The sequence below is a fragment of the Plecotus auritus genome (assembly GCF_963455305.1).
Source record: "Plecotus auritus genome assembly, chromosome: 1".
In the NCBI taxonomy this organism is placed as follows: Eukaryota; Metazoa; Chordata; class Mammalia; order Chiroptera; family Vespertilionidae; genus Plecotus; species Plecotus auritus.
Window position 1 is genome coordinate 172,355,649 of NC_137770.1, and position 21,933 is coordinate 172,377,581.

Genomic DNA, 21,933 nt, shown 5'->3' on the forward strand with positions numbered 1-21,933 from the left:
CCTGAAAAAAAAAAAAAAAGCCTTCTATGCTTTTCTTCATAGCTCTCATCACTGTTGCAACATGCTATCTACAGGGTGTCCCCCACAAATGTATACACACTTTTACAGCTAATAGCTCAATTTTGAAAATGAAATGTATTTTAATAAACACTTCCTTTAGAATTATTCAAAGTGTGTGTATACATTTTTGGGGACACCTTATATTTATTTTGTCTGTCTAAACTAAAATGTTCCATGACTAGAAGTTTTGTTTTGTTCACTTTTATGCCTAAAACAGGGCCCGACTTTACATATATTATATATGGAATCAAGAAATATTTATTGAATGAATGCATGGATGAATCTACACACTTGCTATTTTAAAGATGCAAACATACACAATTTTGAAGTCTAATTATTGATGGTATTTTCAAGTTATAGTCCTTAAGACTTTTGTCAATTGTAACTTTTTGATTTACACATTTCCTGGGTCTAAAATTCCCCATGATCTTATCCATAAATCACAATTCAAAAATTAACACTAGATGGCACTCTTTGAAAGCATTCACCATGGAAACATGTAGTAATAGGAAGATTGTATTATTAGAGGAAAATTTATTTTAAAAGCCCTTAAAAAGTACACATGCAACTCTGTTAAGTGTATTGGAAATATTAGTGTACCCTAAATTTTAAGAAACCTTCAACATACTAAATTTCCTTTAATGTTCTAAATTCCTTTTTTAAAAAAATCAAAAGCAGAATAGTCAAATCCTCTTTAAGCTTTTGGCTCACAACTTTTTAAATAAAGAGATAATAATCCATTATAACAAATGTATATAGTTACTAAGATACTGTCTTAGAGAACCAATTAATAATGCAAATAATCTCTAATACTGTTTTATATTTTTTTTATTAAAACATAACACATATGCACCATGGTTTGCTACTTCTTTAAAAGGTTAGACTAGAAAAATTATTTCATGTAATTTAAAAGCAACTACTTTTTAGCCCATGGAAACCATTTTTCCCTGAGCTTAATTACTTTTTTTTTTTAAAACCTAGAGCTGATTTATATATAAAAGAGTATTAAAGCCCACAGGCAAAAGAAACCATTTTCTAGGAAATGGACAGTCTCTGAGGAATTTGTCCCTGCAAATCTATTACTGACTAATTTGCCAATCCTCTTAACTTCTTCTGACAGTGGGTTACTATAAAGAAGATCCTAAGTGCATAGTGAAGTCCTGGGCGGCGGGGTGAGGAGGGGTGCGGGGGGGAAGTGGGCAAGGGAGGCTTTGAGAAGAGGGGTATAGGCGGAGAAAATGGGAGGTGATATCTGTTATACTATCAACAATAAAAATATATTTTTTAGAAAAAGTCCCTAAGTGCTTCAAGAACCAGATTTGAAATAAAACATGATGGATTTCATTTGCCCAGCAATCTAGGAAACAGTAATTATAAGACCGGTCCTAACACTTAAAATCTGGAAAGCAATGTCATGCTATGTTACAGTTTTTGATTTAAGAAATGTAGAAATTTTTTTAAAAATTAAGGTTCATGTATATTTGCCAATTCTAAGGGGCATAAGAACCTTGAGAACAGACTTTTACCTATTATATAAACTATTCTCCCCATAAGCACTTATAAATGCTAAATGTCAATGAGATAGAATAGTAATAATCTACCCATGCAGATATCTAAAAATTAATGAGATGCCTGAGAGAAAATGCAAAGTACTATTGAGTCTTAACAAAATTTATTTTTCCCAATACAGATGTTGATGTTTTCTTCCTAGGGGATTAAAAATGTTACTTAATGATCTTGGAGTTAAAAAAATTACTCTCCCTGGGCAATTTCTCCTCATAAAGTACTAATGTAATTCCTAAAATAAATATTAAGTATTAGCAAACTTGTACAAATTTTATGTTTTGAGCTTGTACTGGGTCTTTAATTTTTCAACATGCTTTAAGTTTACAAATAAGAGGCAAAGAAACCCTTCTTTTCCATCTCCATGTCTACCTAGAAAATTCCTTTGCTCGCTAATTTTGTGTCATGAGCTTTAAAGAGGTAGGTAGGCTCTGTAGAATCATCTCCTGGGTCCCCAGAGCTTCTGGGACACAGCCCTTGTTACTCCATATTACATTCCTGAAATGAAGCAACACACAAAACCATGAACTTTAGGAGCTGAACAGAGCGATGGAGTGTGCATCTCCTCTCTGGACATGCCAGTTTGCTTAGGAATGTTACAGGGGGAATAAATAAGTTTAAAAAAATGCTTAAGCCTTGGTTTCATTACTTGGAAATCTTCAAAGATAGTTTAAACCAGCCATGGGCAAACTACAGCCCGCCGGCCGGATCCAGCTGTTCTATCCGGTTCTCTTGCTCTCCCCTCCGCTCCTTTACTTTGAATTTATATTAGTTCACACAAACACTCCATCCATGCTTTTGTTCTGGCCCTCCGGTCCAGTTTAAGAACCCATTGTGGCCCTCGAGTCAAAAAGTTTGCCCACCCCTGGTTTAAACAAAGTAGTCATAGTTTTAATATTGTAGGCATTTAGACTTTTTTGCATTCTCATTCTAATTAATATATCTTGGTGTTGATAAATTGAAACATTTCACATATGAAAAGGGCAATGAGTTTTATAGGTGTTTTCTTATCTAACACACACACACACACACACACACACGAGAGAGAGAGAGAGAGAGAGAGAGAGAGAGAGAGAGAGAGAAACATATTGAAAATAAGCACATTTCTCCAGAAGTTAAAAAAAAAGTCTTAAAGTTTTATGCTTAAAAATCAAGTCTGGATCTATAGCAACTAAATATTATATAATAGATAAGTTATATATTATATAATAAAAAACAAAAAGCATATAACTGCAACAAAATATTGAATAGTTGATTTGTTTTCAAGTAAGAACATATTACTATGCCTAGAATTTAATAGGAGCTTAATAGATAAATGAATAAACACAGAATACAATTGTAAATAATATTATGTACATTTTATTTTCCACCCACTATGTGCTAAGCACAGAGAATTTTAGATATTACTTCTAATCTTCACAATCCTTGAAAGTACACTTTACTTCCATTACATGAATCAGAACCATACATCAATCCAAAAGATTTAATTGAATCTATAATGGGATCTTATTTGAAAACATTCAGGAATTGGTATTTTTCTAATGTAAATAGCACTGTTTTATAAACTCCAAATTTCAAAAATTGAAGCATATTGAAATTTTATTGCAGCAACCATTTCAGTTTCCTATAGGCAACAGTGTCAGACAAGGGTACATTTCATCTCCCTGTTTAACCTCCACGCAGAACATATATGAAAAACTGGGCTAGACTCGAAAGAGTGAAAATTGGTGGAAGAAATATCTATAACTTAAGATGTATATATGATACCATCCTACTACTAACAGAAAGCAGTAATGACTTGAAACAACTTCTGATGAAAGTGAAAGAAGTGTCAAAGTAGGACTGCATTTGAACATTCAGACAAAAATCATGACTACAGAATACTCAATTTTAACAATGAAAACTGAAATTGCTAAAGATTTTGCTTACCTTGGTTCAATGAATAATTCAAATGACTGCAGCCAAGAAATCAAGAGAATGCTGAGACTTGGAAGGCAGCAATAGAAGAATTAGGACAGATCACCAAGAGCAAAGATGAGTCATTAGAGACCAAGGCTAAGATCATCCACACCCTCATATTCCCAATTACTATGTACAGATGTAAAAGTTGGACAGTGAAGAAGGCTGATAGGAAGAAAACATGGATTCATTTGTAATATGATGTTGGAGGAGAACTCTATACAGATATCCTGGACTGCTAGGAAGCAGAACAAGTGGGTCCTAGAACAAATTAAGCCTGAAACATCACTGAAGCCATCCTACTTTGGGCATAATCATAAGGCAGGATTCTTTAGAAAAGATACTAATGGGAAAAATAGAGGGCAGTAGGAAAAGAGGAAGACCAAATATGAGGTGGACTGATTCCATAAAAGAAGCCATAGGCATGAGTCTCCAAGAGTTGAGCAGGGCTATTGAGAACAAGACAGTGTGGACATCACTCATTCAGTAACCAGGAGTCAGAGCCGACTCAACAGAATGTAACATACACAACAATGTTACAATATTAAAAAATGATTAGAAATTACATTATTCTAAGCAATCACTGAAAAAAACCTTCTATTCTAAAGGCAGGCGTATTTTATTATTCTTAGCACTGGATTAAGTGCTTTGATAGTTTCTTCCTGATTCTTTATTGGATATTCCTTGGACCTCTGAGGGACCCTTGGCTTAATGCTTTGCCCTATTCTCAACCTACATTCACTCCTTTGAGTACTGGCTTTCAAACATTTGGTCAGGCCACACAATGAGAAATACATTTTATAATGCAACTCATTATACACTGAATAAAAGTGAAATAAAAGAATTATGAAGAAATCTCCTATGTGGGAGATAGCTAATAATTTTTACTCTGTGCTTCTTGTTGTTTTTTAGTGCTGGTTAGTACTCACTGAATTGATTTCAAGCCCCATTAATGGGCCAACAACTCACAATATAACAGGCCTGTTGTAGGTGATCTCCAGTGCCAGAGGTTTAAATATCATCTATGATTCCTATATTTCTCACCTATATCCTTTCTCCTGAACTTCAGATTCCTGTATCCTACTTGACATCTCAACTTGGACATTTTTCTAAACCTCTTCTCTTAGTAGTCTAATCCTCTTCTTGGTAAGATGGAACACCCTTCACCCAGATGCTCAGGCTCATAACTCACCTCCTTTATTCCCTCTCATAACCTACTATTTCTACCTTTGAAATATATGCTAAATTCAACTTCTTAGCACATCTACCACTATCACTGTAATCTAAGTCATCATCAGCTCTGCAAAAGGCTATTAACTATTTCCTCCACTCTCCATAAAACAGTAAGTGCTCCAACAATAATCAGAGTGATCCTTCAAAAACATAAATCAGATCATGTCCCCTGCTCACAACCATCCAGTGACTCCCCAGTAAACTCCAAGTTCCTCACATGGCCTATATAGGGCCTAATGTGACCCTAGTTATCCTTCTTTTCTGACCTCATCTCCTACCTCTCTGCCCTCTTGCTCACTCCTCTCCAGCTAGTTCTCCTTACTGTTCTTGGAAGATGCCAGGAACAACGCTCAGACATGAAAATTTTGTAACTGCTGTTCCCTCTACCTAGAATGCTCTTCCTCAAGATATTCACGTGGTTTGCTCCTTTATTTCATTGAAATATTAACTCAGAGCGGCCTCTCCTGACAACCTAAATTGAAAAAGCACTCCGATCACTCACTAGCCCCTTATCCTGTGTTTTTTTTTTTTACTTTATAGCATTTTTTACCTGACATAACATCTTCAATGCTTAAATGAACAGTACTCAAAATTTAGTTCAAAAAAATGAATGGATATACATAAGTGACTATCAGTAATCACTGTAATGAGAGTACTATTAAAAACTTTAGTCTTAGTACATGAACCCCATTCTTCTTGACACCATTCTTTCTCTCCCAAATGAATACGTCTATTTTAATAGCCATCTATGTATAAATTAAAATCAAGAAATAAGATCACCTTTGTGAGCTGAACTGGAAAAAAGAATAACTAGAATCCATCCAAACATATAAATAAATAAAGCATAGCCCTGGTTGGTGTGACTGTTGGTTGGAGCATCGTCCTCCCCTCCAGGGCACATACTTTAGGTTTGATCCCCAGTTGGGGAACCTCTGGGAAGCAATCAATCAATGTTTCACTCTCACATTGGTCTCTCTCCCTAAAATCAATAAAAGCCTCAGGTGAGGATTTTGAAAAAAGCATAAAAGGTTTTATGTATGTTTTCAGGCCAGAGAAATAGGAATCTAGATTCTATATATTGACTTAGCAAGTAGAATATTTATGCACCAATAATTATAAAGAAATGGATAAGAGTAGACTCTGGAGTTGATTAACCAGGTTTAAATTCTGGTCTTGATATTTAAAAACAATGTAAAACTTTTCTGTGCCTTAGTTTCCTCGTTTATAAAATGGGGACAATAATTACAACACTTCCACATAGTGTGTTGTGAAAACAGAACAACGCCTCTTTATAATAGTAAGTTCTTAAATAAATATTAGCTATTATCATTCTTTTATTTATTTTTTTAAATATATTTTACTGATTTTTTACAGAGAGGAAGGGAGACAGAGAGTTAGAAACATCAATGAGAGAGAAACATCTATCAGCTGCCTCCTGCACACTCCCTACTGGGTATGTGCCTGCAACCAAGGTACCATGCCCTTGACCAGAATCAAACCTGGGACCCTTGAGTCCGCAGGCCGACGCTCTATCCACTGAGCCAAACCGGTCAGGGCTATTATCATTCTTTTATAATTTATCACCAAATTCTTTATCCATTGACACGATTAAAATACACAAATTTTGATGGGCAAGCTCAAGTTATGCTTTCTATTTTCAAACTTCTTCTCAGGAAAGGCAAGGGGTCCATGTTGAACTGAGAAGGTACTGCCCTTCCCCCAAATATTGAAAAAAACTATTAGTTAATGAGACTGATATCTAGGAAGTCACAAAATAGAATATAAATGTGATACCCTAAGTTCACATTCACTGCTTATATTGTACAAAATAAATAGCTCATCACAGTTTACAAGTATGAAAAAATTTCAAACTCTTTACTTTCTTAGAAATTAAAACTTAAATTTAAACCCATTTAAATTCTCCACTACATCAAATGCTCAACATTATGGATATTAGAACTTAGCTTGTGTTTTATACATTTCACAAAATAACACTATTTGGTTGCAAATGTCACCCTATTTTCTTACAGTAATATAGATTTTAAAAAACAAACAACTTAACCCTACAGAGATAAGTAGCAGCTAATTACCTTAAATATTAAGTTAACAAAAGAAAAAAAAACCTGAACTATTTCAGTGCTCATTACATTTTGTAATGTGGGGATGCATATAGTTAAGTTCTAGAAAACAAAATCCTATAATTAAAATTATGTGTTTTCTTATCTGGGCTAGAAGTGAAAAAAAATGTTTAAAAGTAAAAAGCTTACTGTAACCTTAGCCATAAGGGAAGTGTGTCATCTTCTCTCTGGAAAATCAGGGAATCATCTGTTGCCAGAGAATCACAATGCCTCTAGCTAAGCCTGACCTCATAATTAATAGGGATTCACAGCATGAAATGCTAACATGTTAGAAACATCAGCAAGCCTGAAATAAAATTACTAAATTCCTACAGCAAATAATACCTGTGTTTGTTATGATCTAAATGGTTTCACTCTTTACATTTTAAGTACTAATCATAACAGAATTCAGGAAGCTATTTTGAACCTGAAGATAAAAACAATATATACTAGAGAACTGGGTATATACTACAGATGTTTTAGTTGACTAGCCTCAGAATGTGGAAAGTTTAAAGTTCCGCTAAATTGTTGTTATAAAAGCCAACTGGATACTCACTGTTTATTCTTATTTCAAATCACAGGTCATACAGAAGCTACAAATTTAAACACAGGTTTAAAAAAACACACAACTTGATGGGCCCACTACTACAGAAGTTTGAACTTTGTTTAAAGCCTACAACTAGAAGTATAAATAAATAAATAAAATAAATAAATGAGCTGATAAAATGATTTTCAAATCTCAGGTTTTTTTCCAGACTTATTGTTGAAGTGAGACCTATTAAAGTGATGCCTTCAGGTAGAACTCAAACACAATTTCAAATATTGAGCATGCTTAAGGCAATCCTGAGTAGTATGTATTTCCTACCAGGCAGTAATAATAATAAAAAAAAACCTCATATAGCTTAATGCTTTATTAAATATGACAGCAGCCCTAGCTGGTTTGGCTCACTGGACAGAGCCTCAGCTGAAGGGTCCCAGGTTCGATTCCGGTTAAGGGCACATGACCAGGTTGCGGGCTCATCCCCACTGGGGGGCGTGCAGGAGGCAGCCAATCAACGATTCTCATTATTGAACTTTCTATCTCTCTCCCTCTCCCTTCCTCTCTGAAATCAATAAAAATATATTTAATAAATAAATAAGTAAATAAATAAATAAATAAATATGACAGCAAATCACTTGGTTGAATTTATAACAGAGAATTTATTTTTACAACTAGTGACCTGGTGCACAAAATTCGTGCATATTAAAAGGGGATTAATTAGAGGATATAATTTAATATTGCTATTTGCCTTTCTCTATAATAGAAGTGTCAGAGATGAAAGAAAATTAGTAAAATGTATATGAAAAACTTCCTCCTCTCAGAGTCTGGCACTCACCATGGGACCCAGAGTCAAGTCCCCGCCCACCCACATGCACCTCAAAATTGCATGAGACCCAGACCCGGCCGGCCCACCCCCATTGGGCTAGATCCAGACCCGGCCAGTCCCACCCTTGTCAAGCCCTGCCAGGCAGGGGGCAAAGCCTCAGGTCCCCTGGCCCGGTGCCAGGACGGGGGCATGGCTTGAGGTCCCCCAGCCCAGACCAGGGCAGGGGGTGTGCCTTGAGGTTCTCCGTCAAGCCCCACCAGGTGGGGGACATGGCCTGAGATCTCCTGTCAAGCCCCACTTGGTGGGGTGCATGGCCTAAGGTCCCCTGTCAAGCCCGGCCAGGCGGGAGGGCACAGCCTCAGGTCCGCCGTCAAGCCCCGCTAGGCAGGGGTACAGCCTGAGTTCCCCCAACCCAGCACTGGGGGTGCACCTTGAGGTCCCCATCAAGCCCCACTGGGTGGGGGGCGCAGCCTGAAGTCCCCTGTCAAGCCCCACCAGGACGGGGGGGCGTGGCCTGAGGTCCCCTGGCTTGGCACTGGGGCAGGGAGGAGGGCGGGGGTGTCACGGCCTGAGGTCCCCTGTCAAGCCCCACCAGGACATGGGGGGCGTGGCCTGAGGTCCCTGCTGATTGCTTGTTAAGGCTCCTTAAGGGAACTTGGCCTCAGCTGTGGGTGCAGCCATCTTTGTGACAGTCATGGTCAATTAGCATAGTCCCTCTTTATTAGATAGAATATTTAAATGAACATGTTTACATGTTTTCAATGTCACATCATTAGTTCTTGCCAGCTTTTGCATTTTTATCCTTAAAGCACTTTCTATAGATAAGCTTAGAAAAAGTATTGTAGCTTCTTGATCAATAATTTAGCACAAGATATATTATTAAATGCTGGCATTTCCTTGACATTCAAGAACTTAAGACAGGAATGGGATGGTGGCATTAAGGGATCCTGGCATTAAAAATAAACGGGGGAAAAACAAGTCGCCTAATCCCCAAATAAGGTCGAGTTGGGATGGGAAGTACCTGTATTAGTAAACGTTTTTAAAGCCAAAGCAACTTTCATGCAAGTTAAACGCAAACTTTTTGCTGAAGTTTAAAACAGAAGTGAAACAATGTTGGTGTGCAGAAGTGGCCCAAAATGAAGCAAATCCTTTGGAGCAACTGTTAAGCAGGATGCCCACAGAAAGAACTGCTTTCTCCAATCAGGAAGGGTTGGAATGGAAAACTAAGTGCCAATGGAAAAGAAGTTAAAGTGTGATGAAAGAGTTCTTAAAATTACAGAGCAAACGGCTAACGGCCTCACTGACTCCTACGACTAGAAGCTGCTCCGTTCCCCCTACCCGCGGAGGAAGCCCGGAGCCCCAACCCACACCCTCAGAACCTGTGGGCTATGAGGGGCCAGAGAGACCAGAACACTAATTCCACGCCCTGGCCCTGGCCCGTCCCTCCGGCGTCAGCCTTGTCGCCCGGGAAGCAAAGAGTAGCATTGGGGGTTGGCGGGGACTGCGGAGCCGGCGGCCCGAGCGCCCTCTTTACCTGGTCGCAGACGCGCGGCCAGGCAGGGAGGGTGCGGGAACGTATCGGCCACGCGGGCCGCCTGCGCCTTCCCGCCCCGCCCGGGCCGGGATTCCGAGGCCGCTTCCAGAGTCTTCGCTAGTGGACCCCTAGCTAGCTGCCAGAAAGTACCGGGGACCGACAGAAGACTGCGTGTCTGGGGAAACAGCAGTACACTGGCTGTCATTCTAAATCCGGCCGACCGGAAAGGAAGTGACGTCACTTCCTCCCGTGGCACAGCAAAAACGCTCCCCCCTCGATTGTGCTTCGGGAACCTTTGTTCCCCGCTCTCGGAGACCCCGGTGCGGGGACAGTTCGGAAGGCTCTACGGGGAAAGGACGGAGGAGCGGGGCGCAGTGGTGAGTTGTGACGAGCGACCCCTCCCAGCCGCCTCTGGGAGGCTCGAGACCTCCGCGAGGGAAGAGGTGGGAGAGTAGTTCCCTGGGGGCCTTAGTCTCCTCGCTTCTTAAGGGGAAACCTAATTTGCGGGAGGTCGCGTGCCCCCGGCTGCCGCTGTCCCCTGTCTGCGGTGTTGGTGGGTGTGCGCGCGGGCGGAGGGCACGGCCTGAAGGCTAAGCCCTGGAAACCCTGTCTGGAACTTTCCTCCAGCGTTTTGGTGACTTGACTTTACCGCTCCCTCTGTCCGTGGCTCTCATCTTCTCTGGGGCTCCCTCTCAAGAACCTTCCCCCGTGCTAGGCCTTGGGTGTGCCAGGCTTTGAGCAAAGGATTGGCATTCCTACTGAGTGCCCGCTGTCCCTTTTCAGGTTCTCTGTCCCTTGGTGGTTTGGGGATTTATGTCCTCCTGCCTTCCTAGCTGTGTCCCTAAGGTATGGATATAGCCCAGGGCCAAGAACTCAGTGGAGGGGTAAAAAGGGCAGCATCTTTAACAAGTATACTTATTAATTAGAAAGGGGTGCACCTTGCAAAGGCACAAAGGGCAAAGCTTTCTAGAGCCATTATGAGATGGCAGTCCTAATGTTGCACTCTTCCTGAGTAGGTTTCAGTGAAGTCATGCACGTGCAGATGATCAACTTTGGACTTCTTTTAAGAGTGCATTTAGGGTGGGAAACTAGATCTAGGAGAAAGTAGCCTATATAATAAAAGCCTAATATGCAAATTGACCCACTGGCAGAACATCCAGCTGCTATGATGCACTACCAGGGGGCAGATGCTCAACGCAGGAGCTGCCCCCAGCCTGTAGGCCCCAGCCCGGCCAAGGTGGGTGCCAGCGGGGGTCCCCTGATCGCCCCACTGGTTGACCTGCAGAGGTATGTGACTGCTGATGGCGGCAGGGGGCAGGTCCGGTGAGTGAGCGGTGCCAGGCTGGCCAAGTTGGGTGCCAGTGGGAACCCTCCCTGTCACCCCGTCTGGGTCACCCCACAGATTGGCCCTGATCTCTGACCAGTCCTAGGGACCCTATCTGTGCACGAATTTTGTGCACCGTGCCTCTAGCATAGTTATATATGCAGATCCAATTTAGGTTGGAGAGATCACAGAAGCCCTAGAAGGTGTTAATTCAACAAAACTTGGTAGTTCATGCGATAAATATATTTGAGTACCTGTCAGGTACCAAGCACTAGGTATATAACTGTGAATTTAAAAAAAAAAGGGGGGGGGGAATAAAAGGGTCCGTGATCTCATGGAGTTTACAGTCCAGTGGGATTAATGAATTGAGGCCAGATGAAGGATTGGGAAGAGAGTATTGCAGATAGTAACATTGTACAAGTCCCCAGTCATGAAGAAGGTGTTTTTGTTTCACTTTTACTTTATTGATATTTAGGGGTTTTTTTCCCAGGAGGAGGGGAGTAGTGATAGGTTTGAGTTTTTGTTGTTGTTTTTGTGAAGGGACTTTGGAAATGATTAGAATTGAGTAGGAGAGAAAAGGCCATTACACTAGACTTTGATCGCTTACTAATTCTATAGCCATTATTTTGTGGCACTTTGCAAAGTAGCAAAATAAATATAAACTTTCCGCTTACAGTACTCAGAGTTGTATAGAGAGTATAACAGTTTTTTGTGTTTAGTTTTTTTGCGGGGGCGGGGGGGAGGGTATAGTTCAAGTTAGAAAGTCCCAGTACCATGAGAAAGCACTAAAAGACATACCAGGAGGGGGAGATTATTGGCTGTATTTGGGGCGGAGAAGGACACACCAGCTGTGTATATAGTCCTCATGAGAAGTTGTGTTTGAACTGGGTTTTGATAGGATTTGGAAATCTAAAAATGGTTAAAAAGCTTTCTGGGCAGAGAAAAATGGGAAGTGGCAAGGCCAGGTATTGGCTCTATTGTAAGGAAGATCAAGATGAAGAACTAAAGTTTTTTCGCTAGCCAAGGATCTTCTTAAATGCTAGGCCAAGAAATTGGGCTTTATGTTGAAGGCAGTGGGAAGCCTTAATTTTTGAGGAAGAAAAAATTTTTAATAAAAATGTTTCGGAATATTAATTGGTGACAGTATTGAAGTCAAGGAGAATACTACTTTCGTAATACAAAAAAAAAAAAAGCTCACAAAGACCTGAATTTGAGTAGTAGCAGAAGTGAAAACAGAGAAAATATAAGAAATGTTACAGAGTCAGAATCCACAGGAAAGGCCTGCTGATTGTTTGTATATAAGGAGCAGGGGGAGGACTCAGGAGAGAGATTTAGGCCTCAGGCCTGAGTAATAGAGAGTTGTGTCATTTATGGAAAGAAATTGCAGGACGATAAACTTTTGTGGAAGATATTCATAATCTGAATTTTAGTCATAACTGAATTTGAGATACTATTAGGATAAGCAGGCAGACATTTTGATGAAGCAATTGGAAATGTGAAATTTGAGTTTAAAAAAGATTGAAGTGGGGAAAACACGAAATTATCTGCCTAGAGATGATAGTTGGAAACATGAAATACAGGGGTGGGCAAAAGTAGGTTTATAGTTGTGAGTACATGAGAGTGAATAAAGCTAGTGCAATAATCATCACCTGTCTTTTTCCATATGAACAACTATAAGCCTACTTTTGCCCACCCCTGTACATACAATTGCCAAGGAAGAAATTGGTTCCAGAACTAATGAAGATGGACAAGGACAGATACTTGGGCGACACCAAGAAAAACAAGGATGAGAAGATAAGCCAGAGAAGGAGTTGTCAGAGATAGAAGAGGAAAACCAGAAAAGTGGAATATAATAGAACTCAAGGGGGAGAAAGTTTTTTGAAAGAGGAAGTAGATAACATATTAACTTGGTCAGCATTTACTGAGTACCTGCTATCTGTCAGGCACAATGCTAGATATACCTTTACAGCAGCAGGTAAGATCAATCTAGTGCTGACCCTCATGGATTTGACATTCTAGTGAGGGTGACAAACACTGTTTACATGATTAACAGTGTAGTAACTATTATAAATAAGTACAGGATGTTTTGGGACCAGTAAGAATATGGGCAGCAAATGAGACTTGAAGAATGAATAAGATGGGGGATGGGACACTACTAAAGTGCTGAGGTAAAAAAGATATGTTGAAAGATTTGAAATATCGGTAAGTCATGTGGATACAACAGAGTGGGAATAGCTTGAGGTACTAGGTAACATTTAATGAGCATGTGCTCTGTGCCAGGTACTGTCATAACTGCTTTACATGTGCTATCAGATCATATAGCACATTGGAGACCTTGTTAAGAATCTTGTTCTTTAACCTTTGGACAGTGAGAAGTTTAAGGAGCATTTTAAGCAAGTGAGTGATATGAAATGATTTGGAGGGGTTAGAGTAGTTGTGGGGAGAAGTGATTAAGCTATTGCTGTGGCCCTGATAATAGATGGAGATGGTAGCTTGATCTAGTGTGGTGGTAATAAGTGTTGATGAATTTGAGATGTACTTAAGGTTTGGTGGTTAAATGGAGGTGGGGGGTTTGAGGGAAACCAGAATTTGCTAGGTAGGCTAAAGCACTTGCCTCCAAACTTTTCTCATCATTGAGTAAAAAAAACAAAAAAAATTGAGCACACTTCCATATATGTGTATTTAGTTATCAATATATGCATATCCTATCTAATAAAAGAGTAATAGCCAAATCGACCCACAAGCCATGCCCACCAGCCAATCAGGAGCGAGTATGCAAATTAACCCAACCAAGATGGCTGTGACCACGGAGAGAGCAGGAGGCTTGGGTTTCCCCGGCAATGGAGGAAGCCAAGCTTTCTGCCTGCCCTGGCTGGCCATGAACTCCACACAAGGCTACAGAGTTTCAATTATAGAAGATAAATAAATCCCAACAAAAATGGCGGCAGCCACGGAGCTGGAGAGAGCAGAAGTCTTGGGTTTCCCTGGCAATGGAGGAAGCCAAGCTTTCCTCCTGCCCTGGCCGGCCCTGAACTCCACTCAAGGCCACAAAGTTTCAATTATAGAAGATAAATAAATCCCAACAAAAATGGCTGTGGCCACTGAGTGAGCAGGAGGCTTGGCTCCGCTGAAGGCTACAAAGTTTCAATTATAGAAGATAAATAAATCCCAGGTACCAGGGCCTCCGCTTGGGTCTCTGCGGGGCATGGCCGGCCTGAAAACCATTGCAAGCCCCTCACCCAGGCCGCCCCATGCCCCAAGGGAACCCCCACCCTGATCCAGGACACCCTTCCGGGCAAACCAGCCAGCCCCCACCCATGCACCAGGCCTCTATCCTATCTAATCCTATCTAACAAAAGAATAATATTCGGGATGGCTGCCCCCATGTGGTCAAAGATGACTGCCCTCATGTGGACACAAGATGGCCACCACAAGATGGCCAGCAGGGGAGGGCAGTTGGGAGGGACCAGGTCTGCAAGGGAGGGCAGTTGGGGGCGATCAAGTCTGCAGGGGATGGCAGTTAGGGGTGACCAGGCCGGCAGAGGAGGGAAGTTGGGGGCGACCGGGCCTACAGGGAAGGGCAGTTGGGGGGGCACCCAGGCCTGCAGGGGAGAGCAATTGGGAGACCAGGCCTGCAGGGGAGGGCAGTTAGGGGTGACCAGGCCTTCAGGGGAGGGCAGTTAGGGGCAAACAAGCTGGCATGGGAGCAGTTAGGCATCAGTCAGGCTGGCAGGGGAGTGGTTAGGGGGTGATCAGGCTGGCAGGCAGAAGCGGTTAGGGGCAATCAGGAAGGCAGGCAGGCGAGCAGTTGGGAGCCAGCAGTCCTGAATTGTGAGAGTGATGTCTGATTGCCCGTTTATGCCCAATCCTACCTGGATCGGGCCAAAACGGGCAGTCGGACATCCCTCGAGGGGTCCCAGATTGGAGAGGGTGCAGGCTGGGATAAGGGACACACACCCCCGTGCACGAATTTTATGCACCGGGCCTCTAGTACTACTATAACTGTATATTAATAGTTTATTTTAATAAAAATTTAAAAAAAAGGAATTCTAACATTTTTCTTTTTGTATTCCACTGTAGAGACCACTGGGCGAGAGGGACATGTTAGTAATTTAGGGCAGGGATACAAAGCCTGTAGTCTTATAATGTAGTTGCTGACTCTTGCCACTAGTCTGTAATGTAAACATTTAATTTCTGATTATGGAAATGCATAACAGTAAATACTTTGCTTCTGTTTTTCAGCATAGAATTTTGGTTTCTCTAATTTGTTATAAGCATTCTTTTAAGTATCAATCCTTTGGTCAGTATCTTATAAAACACTAGAAGCCCGGTGCATAAAATTTGTGCACGGGGTGGGGGGGTCCCCTCAGCCCAGCCTGAACCCTCTCCAATCCGGGACCGCTCAGGGGATGTCCGAATAGGCCTAAACCAGCAGTCGGACATCCCTCTCACAATCTGGGACCACTGGCTCCTAACTGCTCACCTGCCTGCCTGCTTGATCACCCCTATTGTGCCCCCTGATGGTCTGGTCACCCCCAACTGCCCCACCTGCCGGCCTGGTCACCTCCAACTGACCTCCCCCCCCGCCGACCTGGTCGCCCCTAACTCCCCCGCTCCCTGCCGGCCTGGTCGCCCCATGCAGCCTGCTGTTCAGTCGTTTGGTTGCCCCTCACTGCCCCCCCTGCCGGCCTGGTCGCCCCACACAGCCTGCTGTTCAGTTGTTTGGTCGTCCCTCACTAACCCCCCTGCCAGCCTGGTCACCCCACTCAGCCTGCTGCTCAGTCGTTAGGTCGTCCCTCACTAAGCCCCCTGCTGGCCTGGTCGCCCCACACAGCCCACTGCTCAGTCGTTTGGTCGGCACTCACTAACCACCCTGCCGGCCTGGTCGCCCCACGCAGCCCGTTCAGTCATCCGTTCAGTTGTTTTAGTTGCAATGGTCACTTAGGCTTTTATATATATATAGTTTCTGGATAAGTAAACTACTATGCTCCTTATGAAAAGTTAGGTAAATAGAAAGACTAGGCTGTGTACTCAGGAAGAGTGGCAATTTTACCCTTTTCATCATGGATATTTTAATGAGGAGCTGTTTTCTCCTCAGAATATAGATGATGACCAGCTCCATGAGCAAATTTTAAAATAACCTTTCTGTACTTATTATTATATATAGGTGATGTATGATTAATACAGTTTAAAAAATGACAGAGGTTGCTTCTCAATTTTTGTTAAATTCTTATTAATATGGCTGAGGTAGGTTATTGTAGGTTATATTCCTTTTGGTATTTACCTTTGGATTTCTTCTCATGGGTGATTCAGATTTTTAGTAGAGCATAGAATTTGACAATAATTTTGAGGCTATTAAATTGATATCTAATACCTTCTAGAAAACTTAAAAAAAAAGCTTGGTGTGTGTGTGTGTGTGTGTGTGTGTGTGTGTGTGTCCTGTCAAAGTTGGAGAGGGCTTGGGGGAAAGTGGATGGGGAAGGAACAAATAAAATCCATTTTCAGGCTGAGCTTTCATATGCCAAAATTCAACCTACAGCAAGTTTTAATGGCTTTATAAATTCCTGAAAATGAGAGATTACTGTGGAATTGCTGACAGATTCTTAACACTAGCAGTGCAAGTGTGTTGCATTATTTTAATAGTAACCTCGAGGATTTCAAGCCCTAGAATATTGATCAAAGGATTGAAGTCATAGTATACGTTTTTATTTTAGCAATTCCTTGCCTGGAGAAATATTTGAAAAAGTGACAACCAGAAGTAGAAGCAAGCACATGATAGCATTGGTATTAATGGCAAATGAAAACTTTTTAATGTTTCAGAACTTCATAAGCCTTTACATATATATATCTTTACTATTTTTAAGCTCCTTAGACACAGAGCATTATCATAGGCACTATAGGTAGATATGGCACCATCCCTCAGAGACCTTGCTTTTTAAAAGTAGGTTAAGGCATGTGATACCACAATCTTAATGTGATCCAATGAGATTATCATTAGTATATTTTTTGAGGCATTCAAAATTGGAGATGAGAACTAAGTAGACAGATAGCTGAGGTGAAAGCTGCAGCAATGCATCCTCTAACCCAGGGGTCCTCAAACTTTTTAAACAGGGGGCCAGTTCACTGTCCCTCAGACCGTTGGAGGGCCGGACTATAGTTTAAAAAAAAAAACTATGAACAAATTCCTATGTGCACTGCGGGCCCGGGACGAGTTGGCTGCTAAGCAGGACAGGCAGCGGCACCCGGACGGCCAGATAAATGTCCTCGGCGGGCCACATGTGGCCCGCGGGCCGTAGTTTGAGGACGCCTGCTAACCATTACCCTGCTACCACCCTAAGTCTTTTTTTCCCTGTCATATAAATAAGGGTTGAGAAGACATTTTTATGTAAAATAAACTTTAATACATCAAGTTCATGTGTATGGAACTGTAAGTGTATATTTGTTTTATTTTATATATATATACATATATATGTATATATCCAATGTTTTATTAGTATCTAGAATCTCAAAAAATGTGTGTGTCTTACTAACTAACAATACCAAATAATAGAAAAAAGTCATCTCTAATTTATGAAATCAACTTGAAAATGGCAAGCACAAGTCAGGAGAATGTTCCTGGGTTTTCAGAAAGGTAACATTTTTTGCTAAAGGAAGGCTAGTTACTTAGTCCCAATCTATATCATAAAAGGCCTGTGGTCGTGACGCTGTAACGTGGAACAACCAAACAACCGGTCATCAGGAGGTGCTGGAGCACCTCTTGGGCCCCCTCCACCCCCTGGGGCACTGGCAGCATCCCTGAAGTGTTGTGGGGCACCAGCAGTGTCCATGGAGCGTGCGAGGCATCGCGGGGCGGGATGCCGGCAGCGTCGCGGGGTGGTGGACATGGCCCTGATGGCAGCCTAGGCCTAGGGGACCCTACATGCGTACAATTTAATCATGTGCTGGGCCTCTAGTCTACACTAATAAAAGAGAAACATGCAAATTAACCATCACTCCGCTACAACCACCAGCCAATCAGAGCAAGTATGCAAATTAACCCAACGAAAGATGGCGGTTAATTTGCATACGCAGACGGAGTGAAGATTGAAGACAGCATAGAAGGATGAGGGAGGGAAAGCGGAAAGCGAGGGGTGGCTGTGGAAGGGAAAGCGCAGGGGGTGGGGGGGCGGCGGCGGGAGGAAAAGTGTGGGGAGGGGGGCAGAGGCGGCGGGAGGGAAGGGAAAGCACAGGGGGCGGGAGGGGTGGCAGTGGCGAGAGGGAAGCCCGCTGGAAGCCCTATTCTTGCAGGAATCTTCCTGCAATGGGCCTCTAGTCTCTTATATAAAAGGCCAGTGGCTGTCACGCCATAACGCTGTCACGACCAAACGAGCATCGGCTCTCGCGACGGGCGGGGCAGGGCTCGAGCTAATAGCGGTGGAGAGCTACGAGTGGCGGAGGGCAGGGCAACGAGCTACTAGTGGTGGAGGGCTATGAGTGGCGATGGGCGGGGCAGCCAGCTGAGGCAAGCTGAAGCGAGCTACTCGCACATAATTTTATGGGCGCTGGGCCTCTAGTAAGACAATAACACCAGAAAAGGATTTAAAGAATAGTGGTTTAACTTTTTTGGAAAGCTAATCACTGTGTTTTAATAAAATAGCTCTTATGGCTAAGTAGATCATAAAAATGAATGAAAATCATACCTTAACATTTTTCTTAGTATCTATTTTCACAAATTTAGATATCCCTTTTCTTCACTGGTTCTTAATTTGGGTTGAGGGAGGGTGGTCAATGAAAAATGAAAGATATGTTCTTTCTCCTCAGAAAAAATACATTTGCATATCTGTAAGTATATATTTTAAAATGAAGTTAGGAGGGGTCTTTGTAGCATGGAGGAGCTCATCTGGATTTAAAACTTGGATATGGATACACAGAAAACTGATAACTCTTGCTTCAGGGAAAAAGAACTAGATATGCCATTCAGACGGTTATTTACTTCTCTCTGTAATAACCTTTTGGATATTTTTAGTTTTGTATCATATGCACAGCATTACTTGTTATAAACAAAATGTAGATAAACTTGACTCATTGTCTCTAAATTACCTCCCTCTTTTTTTCTTTCAGGTGTTTGCAATGGCTGCCACTGTGAACTTGGAACTTGATCCCATTTTTTTGAAAGCACTAGGCTTCTTACATTCAAAGAGTAAGGATTCTGCTGAAAAGCTAAAAGCCTTACTTGATGAATCTTTGGCTCGGGGCATTGATTCAAGTTACCGTCCATCTCAAAAGGTACCTACATGAATAAAAAGCTTAGAGGGAGTTTTAAGGCCTGTGGTAGTACAGTTTTAACATTTAGACCATCTTAAAATAGTTCTCGTTGCCAAATGATCTTTCCTGTAGCTGAGGAATTATAGTCTTTAATTTTGTTTTCTTCCTTCAAGCTTTTAGAGAACTGTTACTAGTATACTACATAGAAAAATTAGTTGGGTGTAAGGATAGTCTGTTCTACTTTATGTGTATAGAAACCAATTATTTATGATACATTTTAATTTCAAATTCTTTATGATCAGAGGGTTGTTGTTTTTTTTAAGCTGCTGAATAAAACTGTAATTATCTTTTAATATTTTAGGGGCAAAAAAAAAATGAAGTAGAAGGACAAGGGTTTTGCATTGAAGTGAATTGAATATTTGTGTAGGAAAATTTAAGGGGGAAAGAAGGTATGGATGAACTATGAGAACTGCATAGTTCCAATCCTGATAATAATAACAAAGTGACCAAGCAGCTTTATATGTAAAGAATACACAGTTTGTAAGCACACACCTGTTTTAAATCCCAACTTGCCTCTTACTAGTTGTGTGGTAATAGGAAACATATCCTGAACATTTACCTCGTCCCAGGTACTTTTCTGGGTGGTGTATGTGTATAATTATTTTTAATTGTGATAACTGTCCTTTCAGATAGGTATTATATATTTCCCTCATTTCACAATAAGGAAACTGAGGTAGATAGTAGCTTTATTTCATTAGACTGTTTCTTTATTAGTAAAATGGGGATAATAAGAACTGTCTTGCAAAATGGTGAAAATAAAAGAGATATATAGTGTGTAAGTCCCCTAGTGTAGTATTTATGAGGTACACAATAGGCATTTAGTGAATGATAGCTATTATATTCTCTAATACCTCCTAAGGCATTCTTTTATACCCTTCTAAATCTCTAGCCTGGAACTCCAAGTCATCCAGGTCTGTGAAACTAGATACCAAACTGAAAAGGTGGGGACAGAACTAAATGACTAGCTCAGTCTAATCCAGCTTCTCAAACTCAAGACAGGGCCAAATGTCAGGCTCAGGACCAAAGTAAACAGTGGTATTTTGCCCCCAGCCTTCTTTTTACATTAGCTCTACAATTCTCAGGACTTTTTATTGTGACCTCATTTTTCTATCATTCTCATTCTGGTAGGTTCAATGAGTGCAAACCAGCCAAGTTAATACAACTCTACAAAACACTACCAAGATTATTCTGCTCTAAGTATTGGTATTTTCCAAGTAGGAAAAACCTATTATTACTAAAGAAGCAGTATTTTGATATTCTAAAACAAAAGAAAGTTTATTAAAGTACAGGAAAAATTTGTGATTAAAAAGGCTGCTGTCCTTAAGTTTCTAGCTAGAAGTTACTTCTCTTGGTCAGAAAATACCCTGGGAGGAGAGGTATTTAAAAAGCACAGGTTCATTTAATTTTAGCCTTCAGCTGAACATTTCCATCTCTAGAATTATGTGAGAATGATCTGTACCAGAGTTTTTCAAACTTTAGCATGCATAAGAGTCACCTGGAGACAGTGGTGTGCTTATAAACACTAACAGCCGGCTCTTCGAGTGTAGTTCAATGTAAAAATTGGTTGATATTTTCATTTACATTAGTAAGTCAAATCTTAAATAATGAAATTGGAACTTAAGTCATCTATTGATGACTTGAGCAACTTCTTTGCTGAATTAGATGATAGTTTTCAAATACTGCAAGACTGTGTTCTCAGTTTTTTATGTTGCAGATGCAATACACTTTAAAAAAAAAATCCTCACCTGAGGAGTGAGGATGTTTTTCCCATTGATTTTTTAGAGAGAGTGGGGGTGGGGCGAAGAGAGAGAGAAAGAGAAGAAAGAGAGAGACAGAGACATATCGATATGACAGAGACATAGCGATTGGGTGCCTCCCATATGTGCCCTTACCTGGGATAAGGATCAGACCTGCAACCCAGGTATCTGCCCTTGACTGGGAATCAAACCTGCGACCCTCAGGTGCACAGGCTAATGCTCTAATCACTGAGCAATGCTTGTCAGTGCCACACAATACACTTTCATATTTAATCTACATCATTGACATTTTCTCCATCACTCCTAAGTCTACAGGAGTGGTCACCAAACTTTCTAAAAAGAGTCAAATAGTAAATATTTTAGGTTTTGTGGGCCAGGTGGTCTTTGTCACAACTATCTAATTCCTCCTGATAGCATGAAGGCAGCCATAGATATCCACATAAATGAGTGGATATATCTGTGCTCTAATCTAATTTTATTTATAAAAACAGGCAGTAGGCCAGATTTATCCTACAGGGTTTAGTTTTCCAACTCCAGTCTAGACAATCAGCTCAAGAGTAAACCAAGCCCTGCTACCAGTGAGTCTAAAGCCCATTTCTCATTCCTTCCTCCACAGAGGCACCACTATTCTGAAGATGATAAGTAGCATTCCCATTTATATTTTTATACTTTAATGTATTATCATAGAAAAATAGACCACATTCAGATGTTTTAC

The 21,933-nt window shown here is 41.1% G+C and overlaps 2 protein-coding genes across 3 annotated transcripts in view; one reads left to right on the forward strand and one right to left on the reverse strand.

Annotated features, from left to right (window-relative positions):
- GSTCD (glutathione S-transferase C-terminal domain containing) overlaps positions 1-10,061 on the reverse strand; it is a 133,850-nt gene extending 123,789 nt beyond the window's left edge. Inside the window, exon 1 of the mRNA XM_080661949.1 lies at positions 9,834-10,061. The gene's annotated coding sequence lies outside the window, so the exon portion shown is untranslated. The remainder of the gene's footprint in view (positions 1-9,833) is intronic.
- The window catches only part of INTS12 (integrator complex subunit 12), a 30,879-nt gene continuing 18,734 nt past the window's right edge, over positions 9,789-21,933 (forward strand). The window contains exons 1-2 of one of the 2 annotated variants that reach the window (XM_080661975.1): positions 9,789-10,210; positions 19,258-19,422. In XM_080661975.1, coding sequence (XP_080518101.1) covers positions 19,267-19,422 — 156 coding nt within the window. In that variant the 5' untranslated portion in view covers positions 9,789-10,210; positions 19,258-19,266. Of the gene's footprint in view, positions 10,277-19,257; positions 19,423-21,933 lie in introns of both variants that reach the window. The other variant, XM_080661976.1, reaches the window with a different exon arrangement.